We start from the raw sequence: 20,957 nt of genomic DNA on the forward strand, positions 1-20,957 counted from the left end.
CTTGCGACTTCGACTGTAAATCTGCTTGAAAAACTATGGCAAGACTTGAAAATTGCCGTCTAGCCATGATCCCCAAAACCTTGACAGAGCTTGAAGAATTTTGAAAATAATCTGCAAATATTGTACAACCCAGGTGTGCAAAACTCTTATGAAAACTCACAGCTGTAATCCCTGCCAAAGGTGTTTCTAACATGTATGGACTCAGGGTGTGAATACGTATCTTTTTTTTCTTCATTAATCACATTTTTTGTTTTTACATTTTTCTTCTCCTTTGACATTATGATATTTTTGTAGATTGTAGACAAAAAATGACAATCAAATCCATTTTAATCCCACTTTGTAACACAATAAAATGTGAAGAAATCCAAGGGGGGAGGAGGGGGGTGTGGACTTTCTATAAACACTGTAAATCATTGATCTGGCCCCCGGGTCTGCGTGTCGCTGCGTGAATGCCGCTACTGTCTCTTTAAATTTACCCAGGAGCCCCTTAAGGAGCCCCAGGGGCCCCAAACTCGGCTCCCTACCCCGAAGACAAGCAGAGCCTTAAAATACATACAGGAGGCCGCTATAGCTTACCATACACAACAGATACTCACACCCGCAGACTCGAAGAAGGATATGACCGACCAAATGTCGAGCTGATATATGAAAAGTTAACTTGGCTCCAGAGCTGAGCGCGTGGGGGGACGAGGGGCACATTATAAAGACAGCACGGGGGCACCCAAAAAGCGATGGGTCCGAACGTGTTCAAGATAGCTTACAAAACGCTTGCCGAATGATTCTCCAAAAATACCGTGCCGCCCTGGTTTATCAAGGCGAATTGAAGGCAATCGTAAATAGTGTACCGTTGCAGAGTAATGGAAGAGAAAGAGACGGGGGAGAGCGAGCCCGTGGTCCACCCGTGTGCTGAGCAGACAGATTCTCTCTCATTAATAATAAGCGGAGAGGAGGAAGCAACACGAGAGCCGAGTGACTTGGGACACTGTTCAAGAGGTAAATATTGTCATGTTTTTGTTTCGAGATTATGGACACTCGAGCCCTCATCCGCCCGGCACCATTAGACACAGTTAATCCGTGTGACGGACAATGCCATCTAGCAGCATGTCCTCTTGTGTCAGTGGCTCCACTATAAACAAAGGCAAAATAGCATGCTGGCTGCTTGCTGTGATGCACAGTCGCCACCCAGCGGAAACCAGCGGCTGGCTAAATCGGCTAAATGGAGTCGCTTCCCCCGCTCTGATGGCTGTGGTGCTGTGCGCAGTATTATCCACAGATTAACGAAATTATTATGAATCCCTATTTTTGTCTCATCCTATTTCTAGCGCAATGAATATCTGGAATGTCAGGCAGAGTATGTACCACCAGTCATCTGAGAAATAGGCCATGAATTATAGGCTATAAAGCTTTTAAATGTGCAGTTTCATTATATAACCTATACCTACTGTACTTGCATCTTCTAACACTCTCTCCCTCCTAGAGGAAGACGATCTGACCAATGGCCACGTGGACAATGACGGCGATGAGGAGATGGTTACCCCACTCTGCTCCCCGGGCACCAGCTACTGGAGTGTCACAGAGGGTCCCGACTCCCCCTTTCTCCTGTCCCCCGTCCCGGGCCCCTCGGGGATCAAGGAGAGGGTCCAACGTGCCTCCCGTCCCGGCTTCAGCCGCATCCCGGGCCGGGACCACCGGCGCTACTACCACGAGTACTGGCGCAGCGAGTTCCTGATGGACTTTGACCCCCGTCGCCACGGCATGATCTGCATGGTGTGTGGGAGCTCGCTGGCCACTCTCAAACTCAGCACCATCAAGAGGCATATTCGACAGAAGCACCCAGATTCCCTGCTGTGGAGTTTGTCCGACAAGGAGGTGATTCGCTCGGGCTGGGAGAGCCACCTGAGTCTGGAGGGGGGCCAGAGGTTGTACTGTCCGGCCGGAGGGGTGGTCACCGTCTCGCAGGGTCAGGAGGAGCAGCTGCTGGACTGCGCACTCCGCTCCACCGGTGGGTTGGGGTTTCTGGAGACTGGGGGGGGGGGGGGGGGTGGAATGAAATGACATTGGCCTAGTTTTATGATAAGATTATTGAGTTTCAGGATTTTGCGCTTGGTGGCAGTATGAGCATGTGTGTATGTTGTACAGTCATGCCCATGCTGCTAACATCCACTTTTACAGTAATGTAAGATGGTGATGTCTTTATGCAGTGGCTTGGTGTAGTAGTAAGGCATTCCCTTTGTGGCCTATTCCGTGATTCACATTAACATACATTTCAATTGCATTTCCCCTCTCCATCTCTACCCACAGGAAAACCCGATGGTATGGTGACCCCCAAACTCCAGCCCCGGTCCACCACCCCATCTCCCCCTACACCGGCCCCCCTCCAGCAGCAGGAGGAGCTCCCCGGGCCCTCGGCCCAGACCCTGGAGCGCTACCTGAACGACTCGCTCCACGCCTGGTTCCGACAGGAGTTCCTCATGGAGTACCAGGCGGAGGTGGGCCGGCTGGTGTGTATGGTGTGCGGCCACCCACTGCCCTCGCTCCACCTGGACCACATCAAGAGCCACGTGCTGGACATCCATCCTCAGTCGCTGGTCTACAGTTCGGAGGAGAAGCACTGCATCCTGCAGACCTGGGCTCAGACTCATGGTGAGACAGGGGAGGAGGGCGTAGTTGAATATAACAGTACAGGGAAAGAGGCATTCTGTCACTGCGGCTCTAGTTTTTTATATGCAATATGTCTTGTGTCTTGTATAATGCTAGAAAGAGTTAAGTGGACTCTTCAGCACAGAATTAAAAAGCTTTTGTTGAAAAAGCGCTTGATATTCTGTTATTCCCTATTGATGTCTTCACTCACTCATATACTCTCTCCCCACCCCCACCACATGCCCCAATTTCAGAATCTGACCCTTTGAACGACTTCATCAAGTCGGAGCCCAACACCAAAGACGAGAGAGAGGCTGGGGTGGACTTCTTCCCTGATGACCTGGAGACCATCCAGATCGGCGTGGACAACGATGAGGCATTGTCCCAGATACATGACATGGTCGGTAGCAGGGATGGAGGTGGTGTTGGAGCTCCAGAGGTGACCAGCCCCATACATCCTCTCCCTCTCCGCCAGCCCAGGAAGAGGCGTCTCCGCGGGGGCTTCCCCTGGCGTCTGCGCCTGGACTACCTGGTGGCCTATGGGCCTCAGGGTCGTGGCACCTTCTGCATGGTGTGCTCCCAGGCCCTGCCCGTGGCCAAGGTGAGCAGCTTCCGGCGCCACATTCAGGAGTGCCACCCTGAGACCACCAGCCTGGCCCGGGAGGAGAGAGAGGCCATGGCCGAGGCCTGGACCAAAGAGGCCCACACGGAAGACCACCTGGCCGCGCAGATGAAAGAAGGTAAAACTTACAAGTTCCCAAAAAATGTAAAAGACAGACTGTAGCTACTCTCAGAGAAAAAATGAAATACTAAGTGATTCACCAAGTGGTTTTTGCCCCCCCCCCCGACAGAAGTGGACCCCAGTGACATCATCAGCGTCCATGTGGCAGGAGAGATGGGTGAAAAGGCAGCACCCGACAACAACAACAACCACCGGACCCCCAAGATGTCCGCCATCCAGACAGTGAAGAAGGAGGAGGGGGTCGCCACCATACCTGCCACTCTGGGACGCCACGGACACTACCCGGGCAAGGACCAGCGGCGGAACTACCAGGTGCGCTGGCGGATGGAGTTCCTGATGGACTATGACTGCCGGCGACACGGGCTGATCTGTATGGTGTGCGGGGCGACGTTAGCCACTCTTAAAGTCAGCACCATCAAGAGACACATCCAGCAGGTCCACCCTCACTCTCTGGAGTACAGCCCTGACGAGAGACAGCAGGCCCTGCTCAGCTACAACCAGACTGCCCCGCACTTCGTCCACTCGGACGACTGCTTCTCCTCCCAGGACCACGGACACTCGGCAGTCGGAGAGACGGCCGCCAGCCTCTTCGTCAGTTAAGATGAGGGGCGACAGGCACGGTTGTTCTCTGTTCTCCCCGCTTCAACCCCAAGTCTCTCTTTCTCAGGAAGTTAGAAACATGAGGCTTGGTAGAGCCCTGTCGCGAGCGGTGTCTGGCACAGTCGGTGATTGATGTGTCAGGGAGCGTACAATATAGCACTTTCTGTCCCAAAAATGTACTTAAACCTAGCTTTGGGTGTGTAGGTGATTGAATGAGAGGGTGTTTGAGGTTTATTGCTTAAGACAATGAACGCCACTTAAAGATGCGATTTATCTTTATTCACTTACGTCAAATACATCAAGTTATTTCAGAAATTCCTTGTTTACAATGAGGTAAATACATACATTTTTCTCATTCTTGAATGAGAAGATCTTACCTTGCATGTCTTTTCCAGTGTCACAGTACTGTTGTTGCACCGGCCAGCAACTATTTTTGCTTCTCATGAGTCTTTTTAGCGAAAAGTTTCACACACACACAAAAAAATCTATTTTATAGTGTTGAATATTAGCTTCTTTTTTTTTTTTACAAGCACTTTTAGATATGTTTTTTACAAAAGGGTTTGTAATTGTGGCCATTTTGTCTACTTCATTGATCAAAGTAAACGATGCCACGTAAATTTCATTTTGCATGGCAATTCTGAAGTCATGCATGATTGCGGAGGGATTGCCTGGAATGGCTTAGGTGGTTTTATAAGAGAGCATATTTATACAAGATTTCACATGCAAGACTTCCATTTCAGTAACTCACCTATTACAAGGTTTATGCAACAAAGTGATTAAAAAAAAAGTATAATATTACAACAGCGTCAGGAAATAAATCGCCAAATTGACCACCTATGAAATGAGCACCTTGGTTGCCCTTATTTCAGTGATCTTTAAAATATCTCCACCAGGACAGGAAAAGCACAACTCAGGGATTGTCCATTTTCCATCTGTGCTCGCTCTTTCACTCGCTTGTTATAGCGCATTAAAATTACTACACTAAACATGACAATACTTTACAACCCATGGACTAATTGATTTGTTCAAAGAACCAGATGGCAGCATTTCTCCAGTTATGTGGAGAGGAGGGACATGAGTGTTGAATACCACTCTTTCGCTAACCTAAGCTGCCTTAATTGGTGACTCGGGCTGGATCTGAAATTGTTACCAGTCAAATCTGTGCTTTCTCCGTCCTTGTTTCATGAATTCCTCTCAAAGCGCATTGCAGGGCCAGAGGGACCTTGAATCCTCTCCTCTAATGCACTTCAATAGGAATTGAGGAAACAAGGAGAGGAAGCAAGGATTTGACAGCTAGTAATGTTTTTAGACACAGCCCTAGTTTGTGCAGTGGTCTTTTTAGCATGCAGGGAATGGGCAAGGAGGGGTGAAATACTTATTACATCTGGGCTTTGAGCCACGTTGGCCACAGAAAGGTTAAAAGCTTTGTGACTCAGCACTTATTATTTAAATATGAATAGAACTTAAATATGGTGAATATATAATTGAATAAATAAGAATAAACCTTGTTTGTTGCAATGATTTACGTGTATGTTTGTGTCGGTGTGTATAAGGGGCACGTTAAAATGACCCTTTGGTGGTACTTAGTTGGCTTGGATGAGGACACAAGCAATGATCTTCAGTTTTATTTAGGGACTGAGTCCCTCATCTTTCCTCAATTTCATATGTTTCAAGTATCCGCTCTGCATTTCGTCTGTACATGGCGAAAGGTTGTTGAGACATGCATTCTGTCATAAATTATACCTGTAATAAAGTGTCCGAATAATATTGTCTGACTGGTTCTCTGGGAAATGATGGCTAAAATTGACTCGGTCATTTGCAGCTGGTAATAACTCATAAAGCAATACATTTGCTGATTGGGTTGACCATGTCTGTGTTATCTCAACATGCAAACCTGGTCTAAAATGAGTAGCTACAGTATTATCTTACCAAAACCACTCATATCACCATCCCATCCCTCTGTCCAGACGGGAGTGCGAAGGCTGGACTCAATCTTGTTTTCAAACTTGACACAAATGTATTTCCCCGTGGTTCAGACATGCTGTAATGTTTAGTGTTTAAATCTTGTAGAGCAGACCACAGATGGACAAACAAATCAGCCAAAACTGTGTCCTTTGAAATATGTTTATTAATTCCACTTTAACATCACTACAGGGACCACAGATTTATTTTTTGCTAATTTTCTTCATCCCCCCCTAAAGCTCCAAAATGTGATCAAAAGTCATTGCTAACAGACAGAGCTGGAGATATTAGTTAACACACCTAGTTACCAATATAGTCAAAAGCTAAACAAAGAAAGCCTCCTGCCAACCCCCTCCAAGAAAGGAAAAAAACAGCAGGAAAAATGAGAAAGAAAATACATGCTTCAAGGAAACCAGTTTAAAATGTAGAATTATATCGTAATTGACAAAGGAAGAATAAAGACACTAAAGTAAGAGGTCTGTATTATAATCTATTGAAAACATAGGTAGCATTGCCTTCAATGAAAAGGTTGAGGGGGAGCGCCCATGAAAAGCCTGACTGGAACACCTTGTAATCACGAGGTCATCATGGCAACTGAATGTATAATTAGTTCAGCATCACAAGGACACAGTGGTTTACAGACATTGGATACGTTCGACTGTGGGTGAGCGTGTATGTGTGCGCGTGTGAAAAACAAACATCCAGAACAAACATGTCCAATAGCTTGAGTCGATGAATTGAGGGTAGAGTTAGACCTTACCCTAGTGAAGCAAGTAGAGTGTGTCCATTGGCTTGAATGAACAAGGGAACCAATAAGCATTGTTGCACCACATCTCTGTGAGGCGTTGTGCACACTGACAACATCAGGGCCACTGTGAAACACTGGTTTTCATGCATGGGGAGGAATGTTCTATCATTGTTGCAGGGTAACATTCAGCAGTTAACATACATTTGAGTAGTAGTAGTAGTAGTAGTAGTAGTAGTAGATGCATTGAGGCAATGCGAAACGGTCATTGTATAATTTATGTTACAACATTAGTGTTTTATCCTTAGTGACCATCCAATGTAGAGGGATTCCTCCCAAAATTACAACGGAGGTGCAAACTTACTTCGAGCACAAAGGAGTATTGACGATCAGAATAGGAACAGTCTTAATATTTTTCAAATTCAATTTCTAAAATCCCTTTCGAAGACACTTTGCCATTGCAGAAAAGTAGCCCTAAAATTGATGTTTTTTTATTGATACCAAAACACAAATTTAAGCAATCACAAATAATGATCATCTTATAAACAAAAACAAAATGGGTTAAGAATATGATACAGCCTACATAAAAAAAGTGTGCGAATGTTTCCAGCTCATGCAATGACATGCACTACATGCCATTCAAAGAAAAAATGAACTAAAACCCATTACAACACCCACCAAATATTTTCTTGCATCTATCGTTCCGTCATAGTTATACGTCCAGCTACTGTCAAAAACTGGCCGTTCTTTGAACCCATATCCAAGATGTCTCACTGGAGAAGTCAAGCGGTTATGAAGCAACTATGAAGCTTTATGGAGCCTTTACGAGGCTGAAAGGGAGTCAAAAGCAGCAATCCTATAAGCAATAAGAATCATATCAATAATAGTAATAATATACTTTTACAGGCGACCGTGAAACATTGATGTCGACTTGAACAGGTGCGACAAAACACAAGTTATGACCGCTGTAAGAGGGAGTTCTCCTTTCATAACAAGCAAGGCTAACTCGTTTCATACAGCAGAGAAAGAGGGACCCCGTTGTAGTGTATATACAGAAATATTATACCAAATGCATTCAAATCAAACAGGGTGAACTAGACCAAAAGTATCACAGCTGGTTCAGTGTTCCAATCCTTTTATTTCAACCTGCTCGTGGGATAAAAATTAAAAAAAGTTCAGTGCATTGCAGAAACGTTATACATACATAAGTGCCTTTAAGGTGAACAAAACACAATAACACCAAAACAGGCCAATCCGTAACAGTGAAATCCCAGTACCACGTTCCAAACACAAACTTGATATATATTTTTTGTTTATCCACACAGCTGTCACAGAGCGAGAGAGCAGGAAAAAGACAAGCCACAATTTACACCCAAAGGTACGTTTTTAAAATCATTTTGCTCTTTTTATGCGTTTTACTTTTCTACTTGTTTTGTTTACTTTCAGCTGAATATATTAGTTAAAAGTACAGACATTTGCTTTTTTTGCGAGACTAACACTCATCCTCACTCGTCAATGACAAACCCTACACACTCCAACTGTACACTACAAAACCAGGTCATAGATTCCATCTAGTTCACTTGACCCCAGCATAATTTTTTAGTGTGCCCAAAGACAGGCGTCCTGCCACGGCATTACATAATTTCCTCCCGCTAGACGTGTTTCCTGTCGACACAGTAGGCGAAGTTCTTTCTCTAAATGCTCTTAGTTAAGCTGCACGGTTTTACATTGAATATTGAGTAGCATTACTTGTTTTCTTCTACCTAGCTGGTTCAGTGCAGATGGTATGGTGGTTGGTGGAAAAGAGGGAGGGAGTGGGGGTTAGAGGGTGGATAGGGGGAGGAGGACTGAGAAGGAGGGGAGGGCAGGGAGGAGGGGATTTAAGATGGGATAAATGTGATGAGGATGGTGATTTAGATGTCTGCGGGCCGCTCATTCAGCTTTCGTACGCTTGACGGCTCCAGGGAGTTTCTCTTGCAACCTGGAAGAGAAAAGGCAAAGAGAACATGTCAACATACACATCTCTGATATTGTATATGAAACTGTTAGTTTAGGTAGATTGTATTATTTATTTTAAAGAAAAAAAAATTACCCCCTTTTTCTCCCCAATTTCGTAGTATCCAATTGTTAGTAGTTACTATCTTGTCTCATCGCTACAACTCCCGTACGGGCTCGGGAGAGACGAAGGTCGAAAGCCACGCGTCCTCCGAAATACAACCCAAACAAGCCGCACTGCTTCTTAACACAGCGCGCATCCAACCCGGAAGCCAGGCGCACCAATGTGTCGGAGGAAACACCGTACACCTGGCGACCTGGTTAGCGTGCACTGCGCCCGGCCCGCCACAGGAGTCGCTAGTGCGCAATGAGACAAGGACATCCCTACCGGCCAAACCCTCCCTAACCCGGAAGACGCTAGGCCAATTGTGCGTCACCCCACGGACCCACGGGCCGGCTGCGACAGAGCCTGGGCTCGAACCCAGAGTCTCTGGTGGCACTGCGATGCAGTGCCCTAGACCACTGCGCCACCCGGGAGGCCCTAGTTTAGGTAGATTGTAATCGGAGACATCCTGTTGGCATTTAAAAAGTTTTGGTTGGGATCACTTACTTAGCCATTGTGGTGTTGACTTGAGTGCGTGCAATCTCCATGTAGCGATCAATCTGGGTCTGGGGAAGACAGAGAGGAAGACAAGTGAGTTTTACATTAAATTACAGATCGTCTGGGTCAAAAACAGACCTGATCCGAATAACATGAAACAATACCTCATTGTTCAAACAAAATGAATTACGAGATAAAAAACACAAGTAGACAGATGCCACGACTGTTACCGTATTATGGTTGTTATGGTATTAGGGGTTGTTATGGTTACCGCGCGTGTGTTTAGAAGAGTAAAATGCCGCCATTAATCTAGGCCTCCGTGAATTCAACAGACCTATACAGTTCACAGTAAGCATGTAAAAGATATGGAAACATTAAGTAAAGGTGACGACTTTATTCAACCGGACACTTAAAGCCATCTTGTAACTGTGACAGCAAAGTGACTTGTCCCGTCAGCCTTGTCCTATGCAAAAATAGCCTCCAACGACTCGGAGAGCCCAGTCATCCGGTGAGGTCACACAGAGTAGAACCGCGGGTGATGACTTGTACGTGCCCGCAAAGTGATATCATCATCATCACTGTTCATGGGTGATCCAGAACCATATATAGGTCTAGTTCTAGGTAAATGGTATGTTTCACCAGCATGACTCATCTCTACATAGTTCTAAAGCACGTAATGCAATAATAAAGTTCTCCACTTCTTTGATGTTATAAGACGACAAAGGGTCAAGGGTCAGACTCTCACCTTGTTCTTCTCATAGAACGGGGGCACGGCAAATAGGAGGATGTCAGCTGGAGAGAGAAAGAAAAACTTTGAAATAACAAAAATAACAACTGACCTCTACAAAAGGCAAAAAGCATCACAGGACTATATAAAGTTACCATTTATAGTCCATCACAATAATAATAAAGTCACTTTCAGGGAGGTAGACAAAGGACAGTGCAGAACATTTTACTAGTAAGAAATCCCCCCACAAAAACAACCAATTAGGCTGTAACACCTTGTAAACTGCGATGGCGTGACATGCCATTAAGCAAGTTTAGATCAATAATCCAGTGTTTGTCAGAGCAGCAGGCTATTGGGTAGTGCTTGTCTAATGAGCCAATCATATGAAGGCCACAGTCTGTCCCGCCAGTGACCTCCGACTATCATCAGTCTTGTCAATATAGGGAAAGGTCACGGGTGGACACTGAACAAGTGTGACACGCTAACAACACGCTAACAACACCCACACAGTGTTCTAGTCTCACAGCAATTGTCCTGAGTTTCTATTCTAAACGATGCCGTTTACCAAGCATTATAGCGATGTAATTGCACAGTAAAAGTGCTGGGACTGGGTTTTTAGTAATCCAGTGAGATTCTGAACTAACGTTAAATTATTATAAATAAAAAAAAATCTAATGTAAAGGAAAATGTTTGATGATAAACCTTTTATAGCACATTTCATGAACTTTGACCCCCTTTCAAGTGTGTCCCATTGCCCAGGTTGGTTTAAACGTGCATGAAACATTTGAGCATGAACCGGAGAGGCGAAGGAATGTGAGAGTGGACAGTTACCGTATGTCCACAGGCGCCTGAGAAATGGAGGAGCTACATCCCCACTTTCAAAATAGGCGTGCAAATATTACATGATTAAATATGTGAAATAACTGTGTGTCTGTATGCACCTATGCGCAAAATGAAAAAGCACAAGATATGTGTACCTTGATAAAAACCGCTCTGCTTTGCTTGGTAAGTGATAACGACCAAATAAGCCATTTCTACCCTTGTTGCATCAAATATGTATGCTACCGAGACAAGTTTTAAACATTTTCATGGTGACACTGACAGCGCTTTAAACAACGGCGCCAGAAAAATTCCATGTCAGATGAGAAGCGGAACAGTCAAGCAATGTGTTTGCTAAGTCTACACTTTTGTTATTGCTCTTATTTTCATGATTATTCTGTTTCTTCCCAATTTGTTGTCAAATACATTTAGCCTACTCACTGTGGTGTGTTGTTAAATAGGCCACTATTCAACAGAATGACAATTAAACATTTATTAGAAATGAACTTATAGCAGCCTGGTCCTGTAACTGCGGAAGACACATTTCAGTTGAAGGCATTCAGTTGTACAACTGACTAGGTATCCCAAAATGTGTGGTTTTAAGGACCAAAACGTAGTTACATCATGTATGCAATGCTGTTCTTTGTTTCTATTCATCAAATTAGGCCGACACAACAACAAAATAAAACCACATTTTATACGAGTAGCTTGAAAAAACATGTTTTTGTATGAAGTAGCTATTATGAAAGAAAAGGTTGGAGACCACTATTCTAACCCAAACTGTTCAAATATGACACATATTACCAGAGCTACATTTTGTGTGTGTATATATATATATTGCAATATTATTTTTATGTTAATATATGACAAACCAAAACTCCAGTTTGAATATTCAAGATTACAGGTCTTGTTCAATGCCATACCAGATAACACTGCAAAATTGAGAAAGAAAATTGTTAAAAGATCAATTTAAATTCACATTTGTAATTGTACTACATTATTGTGATCACATTATTTGGGTAAAAAAGAAAATGAGAATTTAACGTGCAATATAACTATGTTTTTTCTTAACCGGACAAGGTACAAAATTGAAATTGTTATTGGGGAAAACAATATTATTCCTCCCATTTTCAATTTCATTTCCTCATTGTCATGTGCTATCCTAGCCACATTCTTAACAGTTTGGCCTCTCAACTAATCACCGAGGGTGGGATTGTCAGGGGAGGAGCAGGATATTTTTGAGAGTCACAGAGTTGGTAGGGTTTCAGACCTGTCAATCAATCGCTGAGCTACAATCAATCATTCAGCTGCTGAATTCAAAACCTTTCCTCTCGGGGCCCTAGCTGCTACTCTGATTGGTTGCAGTGCGGTGCTGAGTGCAGTGCTGAGGTAGCCTCTTACCCAGGATGAGGATGGTGATGCCGTTGAAGACGGCTCCTACGTAGGTCAGCAGCCACATCACTACAGCCAGCTGGGAGAAGAAGAAAGACCCGGGTCAGAGCCAATGATGCCATATTAAGTCAATGATTAGAACACTGGGTGCCTGGGGCCTATTCAGAGGGGTGAAGCGGTTCAAACGTCGCAGAGTGAAATGTAGAACAGGCACGGTTTTCTGTCATGTAGGATAGGGAATCGTGTCATTTCTATGCGTTACATTTCTATCTGAACGTTAGGTACAGTTGCATCCTCCCAAATTCATCCTCGGTTTATACATACTCATGGTATCCATACTCAGGAGTGGGGGGATTAAGAAGTTGCCCCTTAACAACTGTTCTAGGGTCAAATATTGTAATATTTTCTAATCCCATTGTTGGTTTATGCTATGGCATGGGAGGTAGGATAATCTGATCCTAGATCTGTGGTTAGGGGCTACTTCTACCTCCGGCTAGGGAAGGGATGGAATGTTGATTTAATAGGCTGGGAATGGAGCCACAGCAAGGAGCATTAACCCTTCATGAGTGGCCATGGGATCGACCAGCAACAGTCGTCTTGGTCTGATGGGCTGGTATGTCTGGGCTATAATGAAGTGTTAAGACTGGCAGTAGCTCTCCTCTCCTCTCTTCCCTCCCCTCCTATTCACTCACTCCACAGAGAGCTAGCTGTGAGCTGCATTCTGGGTCAGCTAGCTAGCTGCTATCGGATGGCCGCGGTGCTCAGCCAGGGCTAGTGTCGCGCCTGCCCTGTGTGATTGACGCACACGGACATGCCATTGACATACCGTGAGCTCTCCCGCTCTCTGTCATAGTCACATGATGAAGGGCTTTACAGTAGATCACTGTCCCACTAACGCTGCAGCATACAAGAGGGTTGAGTTACTAACTACATGACCAGGGTTGGTGGTGGAGAGGCTTATTATAGACACAGCAGGGATCGCTCAGTGTTCAGATTGCGTGAGAGTCAATAAAAATAATTGTGCGGCAGGAGAGGAGAGTTTAAGGGGGAAAGAATAGACATAGGCCTATGGGAACAAGTCCGGATTGTCACCTGTTTAGGACCGTCTTGCCTGACACCTTGTTTAGGGCTGTGTACGTAGATTTATGAACGAGGTAAACGGGAAAAACGATCCACCCACACACACCAGGGTACGATGGAATGGATTACTGGTCTACCAACATATCCATCATAGTCAGAGGCTCCAGATACAGGGAGTGAACCGCCTGACAGGCAGCTGGACAGACACTTAAACCCACCTTTAGGGAGTCGATGAGGTCCTCGACCAGGAAGAGTTTGCTCATCTGTTTGAGGAATCGGTTGATGTAGGTCAAACTGACGTCCACGTGCTTGTGGAAGGTCTCGGGGGGAATGCTGACATCCTTCTCCATTAGAGCCCTGAAGAGAACCAACCACAGCAGGAGTGTGAAGCTGTGAACTCAAAAATCAGGCTAACCTTCTATACGTCAACTCCAACATCGGCTTTAACTTGATCATTTAATGCTAACCCGCTAAGAAGTGCTAAATCAGCTCAGCCAACCCGAGCTGCTTTCGTTTTATAACTTGATCAAGTCACTGGATTTGAGGATTTCACTGGTTTGCTTTTCTCTACTCCAGCAGTTGTTTTCACGTGCATATACTGAGTGTACAAAACATCAACACACACATTCTCTTTCCATGACAAACTGACCAGGTGAATCTACTTGCCTGGTCAAAATAAGTGTTGAATAAATAAACAAACAAGAAGTCATCATTCTGTGTTTGACTGGGCTGTAGTGAAATAAGCCCCCCTCCCACTCTGCCTGGACCATACATGATGTTTCTATTAATAAAAGCAGCAGGAAATGAGTCACTCAGGCAGGGATTGCGATGACAAGCACAAACATCCTGCTTGGAGCTAAAAACAGCAACGGCAACAATGATAACATAAAAATAGGGAATTTTGTTTTTTCTGGTCATGTGGTGAGAAGAAAGAAAACTCCTGGCCCTAGTTAAGACTACTCAGCTAGACGTTTTGTCAAAACAACCACTCCTACCAAGCAACCTCTTACCACTTTCTCCACGGTCGTTCTAATGAATACAATACTTAGTAGCATCACAAGTTTCCAGATGGAGTGTGCCGCCTTACTTGAAGGGGTGTCCGTCGTTGGACTTCTGCACGGCCTGGACGACGGACTTGTAGATGCGGAAGGTGATGGTGACACAGAGCAGGGCGAGGAGCAGGTAGGAGATCACACTGATGACGCTGAACGCCGCCAGGGACAGGAGCGTCAGCAGGGACAGGCCGAACACCACGCCAGACTTCTTGGGGTCTCGCCAGTGCACCAAGTCCTTGACTAGAGTGGGTGAAAGAAAGGGTGTAGCAGAAAGGTGTGTATGTGTGTTTAATGGAAGGAAAATGTGTGTTTGTATGAGTGCATGTTTTAGTGTGTGGAAAGCGGGTGAGAGGGCATTATTGTTTATGAGATTAGGAGGGGGAGACAAGAGGGAAGAATTCAAGTTGCTTATTGCACAAGACACATTTGGAATACAAGACCATTAAATGGTGATATCCAACCGCCAACCTATAAAAGAAACTGCTGTTTTCCCCCTCTGGCAACTACAGTCTAAGAATAACATACTGTATACAGACTGCATTAGATACTGTTACCACACCTGCCCCCACAACCCTGTACATATTTGTGTGTGTATACAAACTCAACTGATATTCCCTATACAGTGTTGTTACGCAACCCTCTTATTGGACTCTTAAATATCCTCCCTCCATCCTTTGCATGAAAAGGAGGCATTTAAAGAAACCTTGTATCAATGGCTGACTCCACATGGGACTGCGCCTCTTCGGGCTCCAGGCCTGGGCTGCTGTGCGTTTCAGCCAATTAAGGGGGAGAGAAAGCAGAGCAGAGAGCACGGCATACACAACAACCCTTCCCACTCCCCCCACTCTACAGAAGATCCATTAATGCAATTCGGTTGGCGTTTCCGTTTCACTCTTCTTCGAAGGCTTTTCTACGTTTTTGACACTGTGGTGGCAGGCTGGGATGACTACCAAGAAAGAATCTTGGAGAAACCGTAGGGAACGGAGACGCCCACTTTTTTACCACTTCTGCCTTTCATTCCCAACTTTGTTCATCCCACACTGTGCTAGACAGAGCACCGTTTCTACCCAAATCTTTCTACCCCTGTGCATAGGCTACGCAAACAGACACACAGAAGGCACACACACACACACACACACACACACACACACACACACTCCTGGGGTGGGAGGTGCCTGGCACACTGCTCGCCCACCATTACCTAACTCTGCGAGTGTGTGTGTGTGAGAGAGAGAGTGACTCATGCTCCACTAACATGTAACGTACAGCTGAGAGAGAGCTACTGCGGCTCTGCATCATCTGGTCCCACATACAGACACTGAGGAGATGTAGCATGTCCCGCGGGCAGGGCTTGTATAAAAAATTTTAAAAACAAGGCAGCTACGATTAGTATCAGCATATGTTATGAGCTTGTAAGCAGCCTCGTCGTGGGGCTACGCTACAGAAGGGTAATAGGAATTGATCCAGGGCTGCACATAGTTGAGGCACTCATGTACACGAGATTGTGTAGAGGCAAAAAAAACAAAAAACAGAATCACTTAACTATATCCTGTTACAGTAACAGGATTGTGTTGTGAAATTAGGCTACACTGCAGCTGGTTAGTTTTCCATGATTAAAATGCTCACTTACCATATAGGCTTCAGTATCATTAACTGATAGAAAGATTTCCAACTCCAGACAACTATGTGGGGTTTATTGGCGGGAGGATTGAGTGAACAAATGTAATAAATATAAACTTTTTTTCTTTTTTAAATGTTTACAAAAATCTAAATTTCCATTATTAAATATCAAAATATACTACAATAGAGAGTTAGGAGCAATATTGTGTATCAGTTCAAATGTGGAGCACAGCTGCAAGGCAGTGGAAAAAAATGTGTTTACAGACAAGTCATCCTGACAGAGCAGAGAAGCAAAGCAGGACACAGACAGCACTCCATTGTTCCTGATGCTGCCTGGCTGGCTGGTGAGTGGTGCTCAGAGAATGAGTGGGGTTTCCTCGCCCAGCACTGCAGGGGTCAAAGTCCCTCCCAGCATGCTTTGCTGGTACCCACAGGGAGGCAGCCTGGGCTGACAGCCCTCGTTAATCATCACTCCCTCCCTCCCTCTCTGCGTTATAGGCCCCAGATCTAGCAGCGAGTCCCAGTGGCAGCAGAGCCGCAGTGGCCTGCTTTCTACCTCACTGTGCAGTGAGCAGCTCTTAAAGATACAGGCACCACACCACATTTCCTGCATTCCAGTGTGTGTGCGCGCGCGTCTATTTGCGTCAATGTGTGTGACCCCATTACAACATAGCCTGGCAACAGATTTCAATGTTTTACTCCTGCAAAGCTAAACCAGCTTCTAAAGCAAGTCAAATACCATAGGTGATTATATACACATTGGCATGGGTGAATAAGTCTGACTCAAGTACTGACATGATCCACTCCCTCCCGACTGACAACGACTGGCTGGTCCCCGCCCTATCCCTCCCAGTCCTAGTCTAAACAAGCACACAAATCATCCTACTACCAATGGACTGGCTGATTAGAACTAATCTTTAAAAGGCCTGGCAGAAGTCAAGATTTGGGAGGATGACTGATTCATATCACCTTCGGTGTGACAATTTCTTGTTGAGGCCTTTTGAGGGAGAACTGGTATGTCCACACCGCATTATCATTATCAATAGAGCCAAGCCAACTAAAACAGGTAGTTACACCCACTAAAGTAACCTTAACTCACCTAGCCAGGCACACCCCGCCTAATAAACCACTGAGTTGAGGCAGCAGCAATGCAGAAGGATGACTAAAATAGAATGGTTGGCGGCTGAGGGAAAGGACAAGGTTCGAGAGGTAAACGGGGTACTTAAGAGCCAACTGTAGCAGATTGAGGGAAGATAACCCCCAAAATGTAAGCTATGCTACTTGAATTTTGGTCTTTTAAGTATACAGAAACCACTAGTAAAAAATAATTAAGAGTACATTATTATTTGATATGTTAGAACAAAAATATGCGCTATACCATCTATATGTATTGTCCTAAAGCACCTCTTTAACAGTAGCTGACTGTAATGCTTCATTATAATTCCCTCCACGACTCCCGCATGGCGTAAACCTTCCCCTAGTTACTGGTTGCCTCAGTGATGACCTACAGTTCCATAGCGTGCCCGTGGCGTAGGTTACGCTCGCGGCACATGAACATGTTTGAGTGCATACTTCAGGCATCCTGCCGTTAACTCGTGTCTACATACCAGTTTGTGTGTGCCAGGTTTGGATTTCATGTTTGCACTGAGCAGGCATAGCATAGGAAGGGGTTCCCTATTGGGGGGGGGGGGGGGGGGGGGGCTGATCTGCTTCAACTCTACACTGTGAGTTTGAGGGCCTTGGGTTAAATCAAATCATAGACGACGATTACACAAAAATGTACAGTTAGCTGTGACCTAGTGTTTTTAGAGTATATGTAACATCTTGTAAGCTAGTAAGTAATAATGACAGCATTGATAAGGCATATTATATTGGCAGGTGTGATATATAAACCAAATGAAGCTCAGATAAGAGCCATATTCAAGCTTTTCACACTGAACAAAAATAGAAAACGCAACAATTTCAAAGATTTTACAGAGTTACAGTTCATATAAGGAAAACAGTCAATTTAAATCAATTCCTTAGGCTCTAATATATGGATTTCACATGACTGGGAATACAGATATGCATATGTTGGTCACAGATACCTTAAAAAAAAGGTGGGGGCGTGGATCAGAAAACCAGTCAGTATCTGGTGTGACCACCATTTCCCTCATGCAGTACGACATCTCCTTCGCAGAGCTGATTGGGCTGTTGATTGTGCCATGTGGAATGTTGTCCCACTCCTCTTCAATGGCTGTGTGAAGTTGCTGGAAATTGGCGGGAACTGGGACATGCGGTCGTAAACGTCGATCCAGAGCATACCAAACACGCTCAATGGGTGACACGTCTGGTGAGTATGCAGGCCATGGAAGAACTGACATTTTCAGCTTCCAGGAATTGTGTACAGATCATTGTAACATTGGACCTTGAATTATCATGCTGAAACATGAGGTGATGGCGGGGGACAAATGGCATGACAAATGGGACTCAGGATCTCGTCACTGTATCTCTGTGCATTTAAATTGTCATATACAATTGTGTTTGTTGTCCGTAGGTTATGCTTGCCCATTCCATAACCCCACCAACACCATGGGGCACTCTGTTCACAACGCTGACATCAGCAAACCGCTCGCCCACACAACGCCATACACGCCATCTGCCTAGTACAGTTGAAGCCGGGATTCATCCAAGTGAAGAGCACACTTCTCCAGCTTGCAGGTGGACATTGAAGGTGAGCATTTGCCCACTGAAGTCGGTTATGATGCCAAACTGCAGTCAGGGACTTCAGTCCCTGGTGAGGACGACAAGCACGCAGATGAGCTTCCCTGAGACGGTTTCCGACAGTTTGTGCAGAAATTCTTCGGTTGTGCAAACACATAGTTTCATCAGCTGTCTGGGTGGCTGGTCTCAGACGATCCCCGCAGGTGGAGAAGCCGGATGTGGAGGTCCTGGGCTGGCGTGGTTACACGTGGTCTGCGGTTGTGATGGCGGTTGAACTCACTGCCAAATTCTCCAAAATGACATTGGAGGCAGCTTATGGTAGAGAAATTAACATTTAATTCTCTGGCAACAGCTCTGGTGGACATTCCTACAGTCAGCATGCCAATTGCACGCTCCCTCAAAACTTGAGACATCTGTGGCATTATGTTGTGTGACAAAACGGCACATTTTAGGGTGGCCTTTTAATTGTCTCCAGCACAAGGTGCACCTGTGTAATGATCATGCTGTTTAATCAGCTTCTTGATATGCAAAACCTCAGATGAATGGATTATCTTGACAAAGGAGAAATACTCACTAACTGGGATGTAAACAAACTTGAGCACGACATTTTTGGAGAAATAAGCTTTTTGTGCACATGGAACATTTCTGTGATCTTTTATTTCAGCTCATGAAACATGGGACCAACACTTTACATGTTGCGTTCATATATTTTTGTTCAGTGTATATAACATGTATTTACTGTGTCCTTTGTGCCATTAAAATCAAGGAAGGTCACAATAACTTTTTTATATTCTACGTGTATCATTTTCTAGAGGAGGTTGGGAGGGCTGTGCCAAGACTCAAGAGGAGGGCAAGAGGGCAATAAAAGCTCTTATGACATCCAGCTAATTACTGCGGTTGGTACCCTGCCTCTGAGCCAAGTGACAATTGTAACACAAAATAAGAGGACCAATGCCCCCTAGCCTGGGCCCTTCTGTATGGGCTTTTGCCAACTCAAACTGGCATGGCAACGTTAGTCAGGGGAGTTGGACAAAGCACGAGTAAGCTGTTATTTTTTTTTTTGCAGTTCCTCCAGCGTGTCTGGTCATGCTTTTGTAATATCCAATCCAGCTCGTCGATAATAATGACCATCATAAAAGGTAAAGTAAAGTCTGCGCCTTCAAATTGATCACGCGTCTCTGGAATGATCGTCTCCTGTCCTGTCTAAGTGCAGTGTAGTGTGGAAAGTTGCACCAAAGCAGAAACCCAACACTGGTGAATCGACTGTTCCGCCTGACATCCAGGGGCATTGCAAGCAGACACTGGAACGCCATGTTTGAACTCCCCACCCCCCACTGTCCGACCATGATTACTCCAAGCTTTTAAGGACATGGGGGGGTAGGACAGGGTCAAAGCCTCAAAACAGGGAGGGGATTGTTTTAGAATACATACAGTTGACATGTTCACACACACCACCCAGTATAGTTTGACCCTTTACTTTTGTGACAACTGCACTCTGTCTGTGAACGTGGAGACCTTCATAAGGATTGACAGTAAGAGCCAGATTTCAGTCTGGCACATACAGTCCCAGTCAAAAGTTTGGACACACCTACTCATTCAAGGGTTTTTCTTTATTTTTACTATTTTCTACATTGCAGAATAATAGTGAAGACATCAAAACTATGAAATAACATATGGAATCATGTATGTAAAAATCATGTAACCAAAAAAAAAAGTTAAATAAATCAAAATATATTTTATATTTGAGATTCTTCAAAGTAGCCACCCTTTGCACACTGTTGGCACTGTCTCTCAACCAGCTTCACGAGGTAGTCACATGGAATGCATTTCAATTAACAGGTGTGCCTTGTTAAAAGTTAATTTGTGGAATTTCTTTCCTTCTTAATGCATTTGAGCCAATCAGTTGTGTTGTGACATGGTAGGGGTGGTATGCAGAAGATAGCCATAGTTGGTAAAAGACCAAGTCCATATTATGGCAAGAACAGCTCAAATAAGCAAAGAGATTTGACAGTCCATCATTACATTAAGACATGAAGGTCAGTCACTCCAGAAAATTTCAATAACTTGAAAGTGACTTCAAGTGCAGTCACAAGCACTACGATGAAACCGGCTCTCATGAGGACCGCTACAGGAAAGGAAGACCCAGGGTTACCTCTGCTGCAGAGTAGAAGTTCATGAGAGTTACCAGCCTCAGAAATTGTCAATTAACAGCACCTCAGATTGCAGCCCAAATTAAATGCTTCAGAGTTCAAGTAACAGACACATCTCAACAACAA

General features: G+C 44.8%; 2 protein-coding genes and 1 long non-coding RNA gene across 6 annotated transcripts in view; 2 read left to right on the forward strand and 1 right to left on the reverse strand.

Annotated features, from left to right (window-relative positions):
• Positions 1 to 468: 468 nt before the first annotated feature.
• LOC139561369 (zinc finger translocation-associated protein-like) lies at positions 469 to 5,749 on the forward strand. Its single transcript, XM_071378404.1, has 5 exons — positions 469 to 993; positions 1,478 to 2,002; positions 2,302 to 2,643; positions 2,895 to 3,380; positions 3,492 to 5,749. Exons 1-5 carry the CDS (start codon positions 858 to 860, stop codon positions 3,980 to 3,982), a joined length of 1,980 nt encoding a protein of 659 aa, XP_071234505.1. The 5' UTR covers positions 469 to 857; the 3' UTR covers positions 3,983 to 5,749.
• A 343-nt stretch (positions 5,750 to 6,092) lies between these two features.
• The window catches only part of LOC139561201 (reticulon-3-like), a 35,085-nt gene continuing 20,220 nt past the window's right edge, over positions 6,093 to 20,957 (reverse strand). For 3 of the 4 annotated variants that reach the window (XM_071378151.1, XM_071378152.1, XM_071378153.1), the window contains 6 exons: positions 14,391 to 14,598; positions 13,522 to 13,660; positions 12,233 to 12,302; positions 10,031 to 10,077; positions 9,295 to 9,353; positions 7,808 to 8,670 (listed from right to left, as the gene is read on the reverse strand). In XM_071378151.1, coding sequence (XP_071234252.1) covers positions 8,622 to 8,670; positions 9,295 to 9,353; positions 10,031 to 10,077; positions 12,233 to 12,302; positions 13,522 to 13,660; positions 14,391 to 14,598 — 572 coding nt within the window. In that variant the 3' untranslated portion in view covers positions 7,808 to 8,621. Of the gene's footprint in view, positions 8,671 to 9,294; positions 9,354 to 10,030; positions 10,078 to 12,232; positions 12,303 to 13,521; positions 13,661 to 14,390; positions 14,599 to 20,957 lie in introns of all 4 variants that reach the window. The other variant, XM_071378150.1, reaches the window with a different exon arrangement.
• LOC139561203 (uncharacterized) lies at positions 14,495 to 19,428 on the forward strand. Its single transcript, XR_011672085.1, has 3 exons — positions 14,495 to 14,632; positions 18,158 to 18,310; positions 18,515 to 19,428. It is a non-coding gene; the product is annotated as an uncharacterized lncRNA (long non-coding RNA).

Source organism: Salvelinus alpinus, chromosome 31, assembly GCF_045679555.1.
Source record: "Salvelinus alpinus chromosome 31, SLU_Salpinus.1, whole genome shotgun sequence".
NCBI classification, from domain to species: Eukaryota; Metazoa; Chordata; class Actinopteri; order Salmoniformes; family Salmonidae; genus Salvelinus; species Salvelinus alpinus.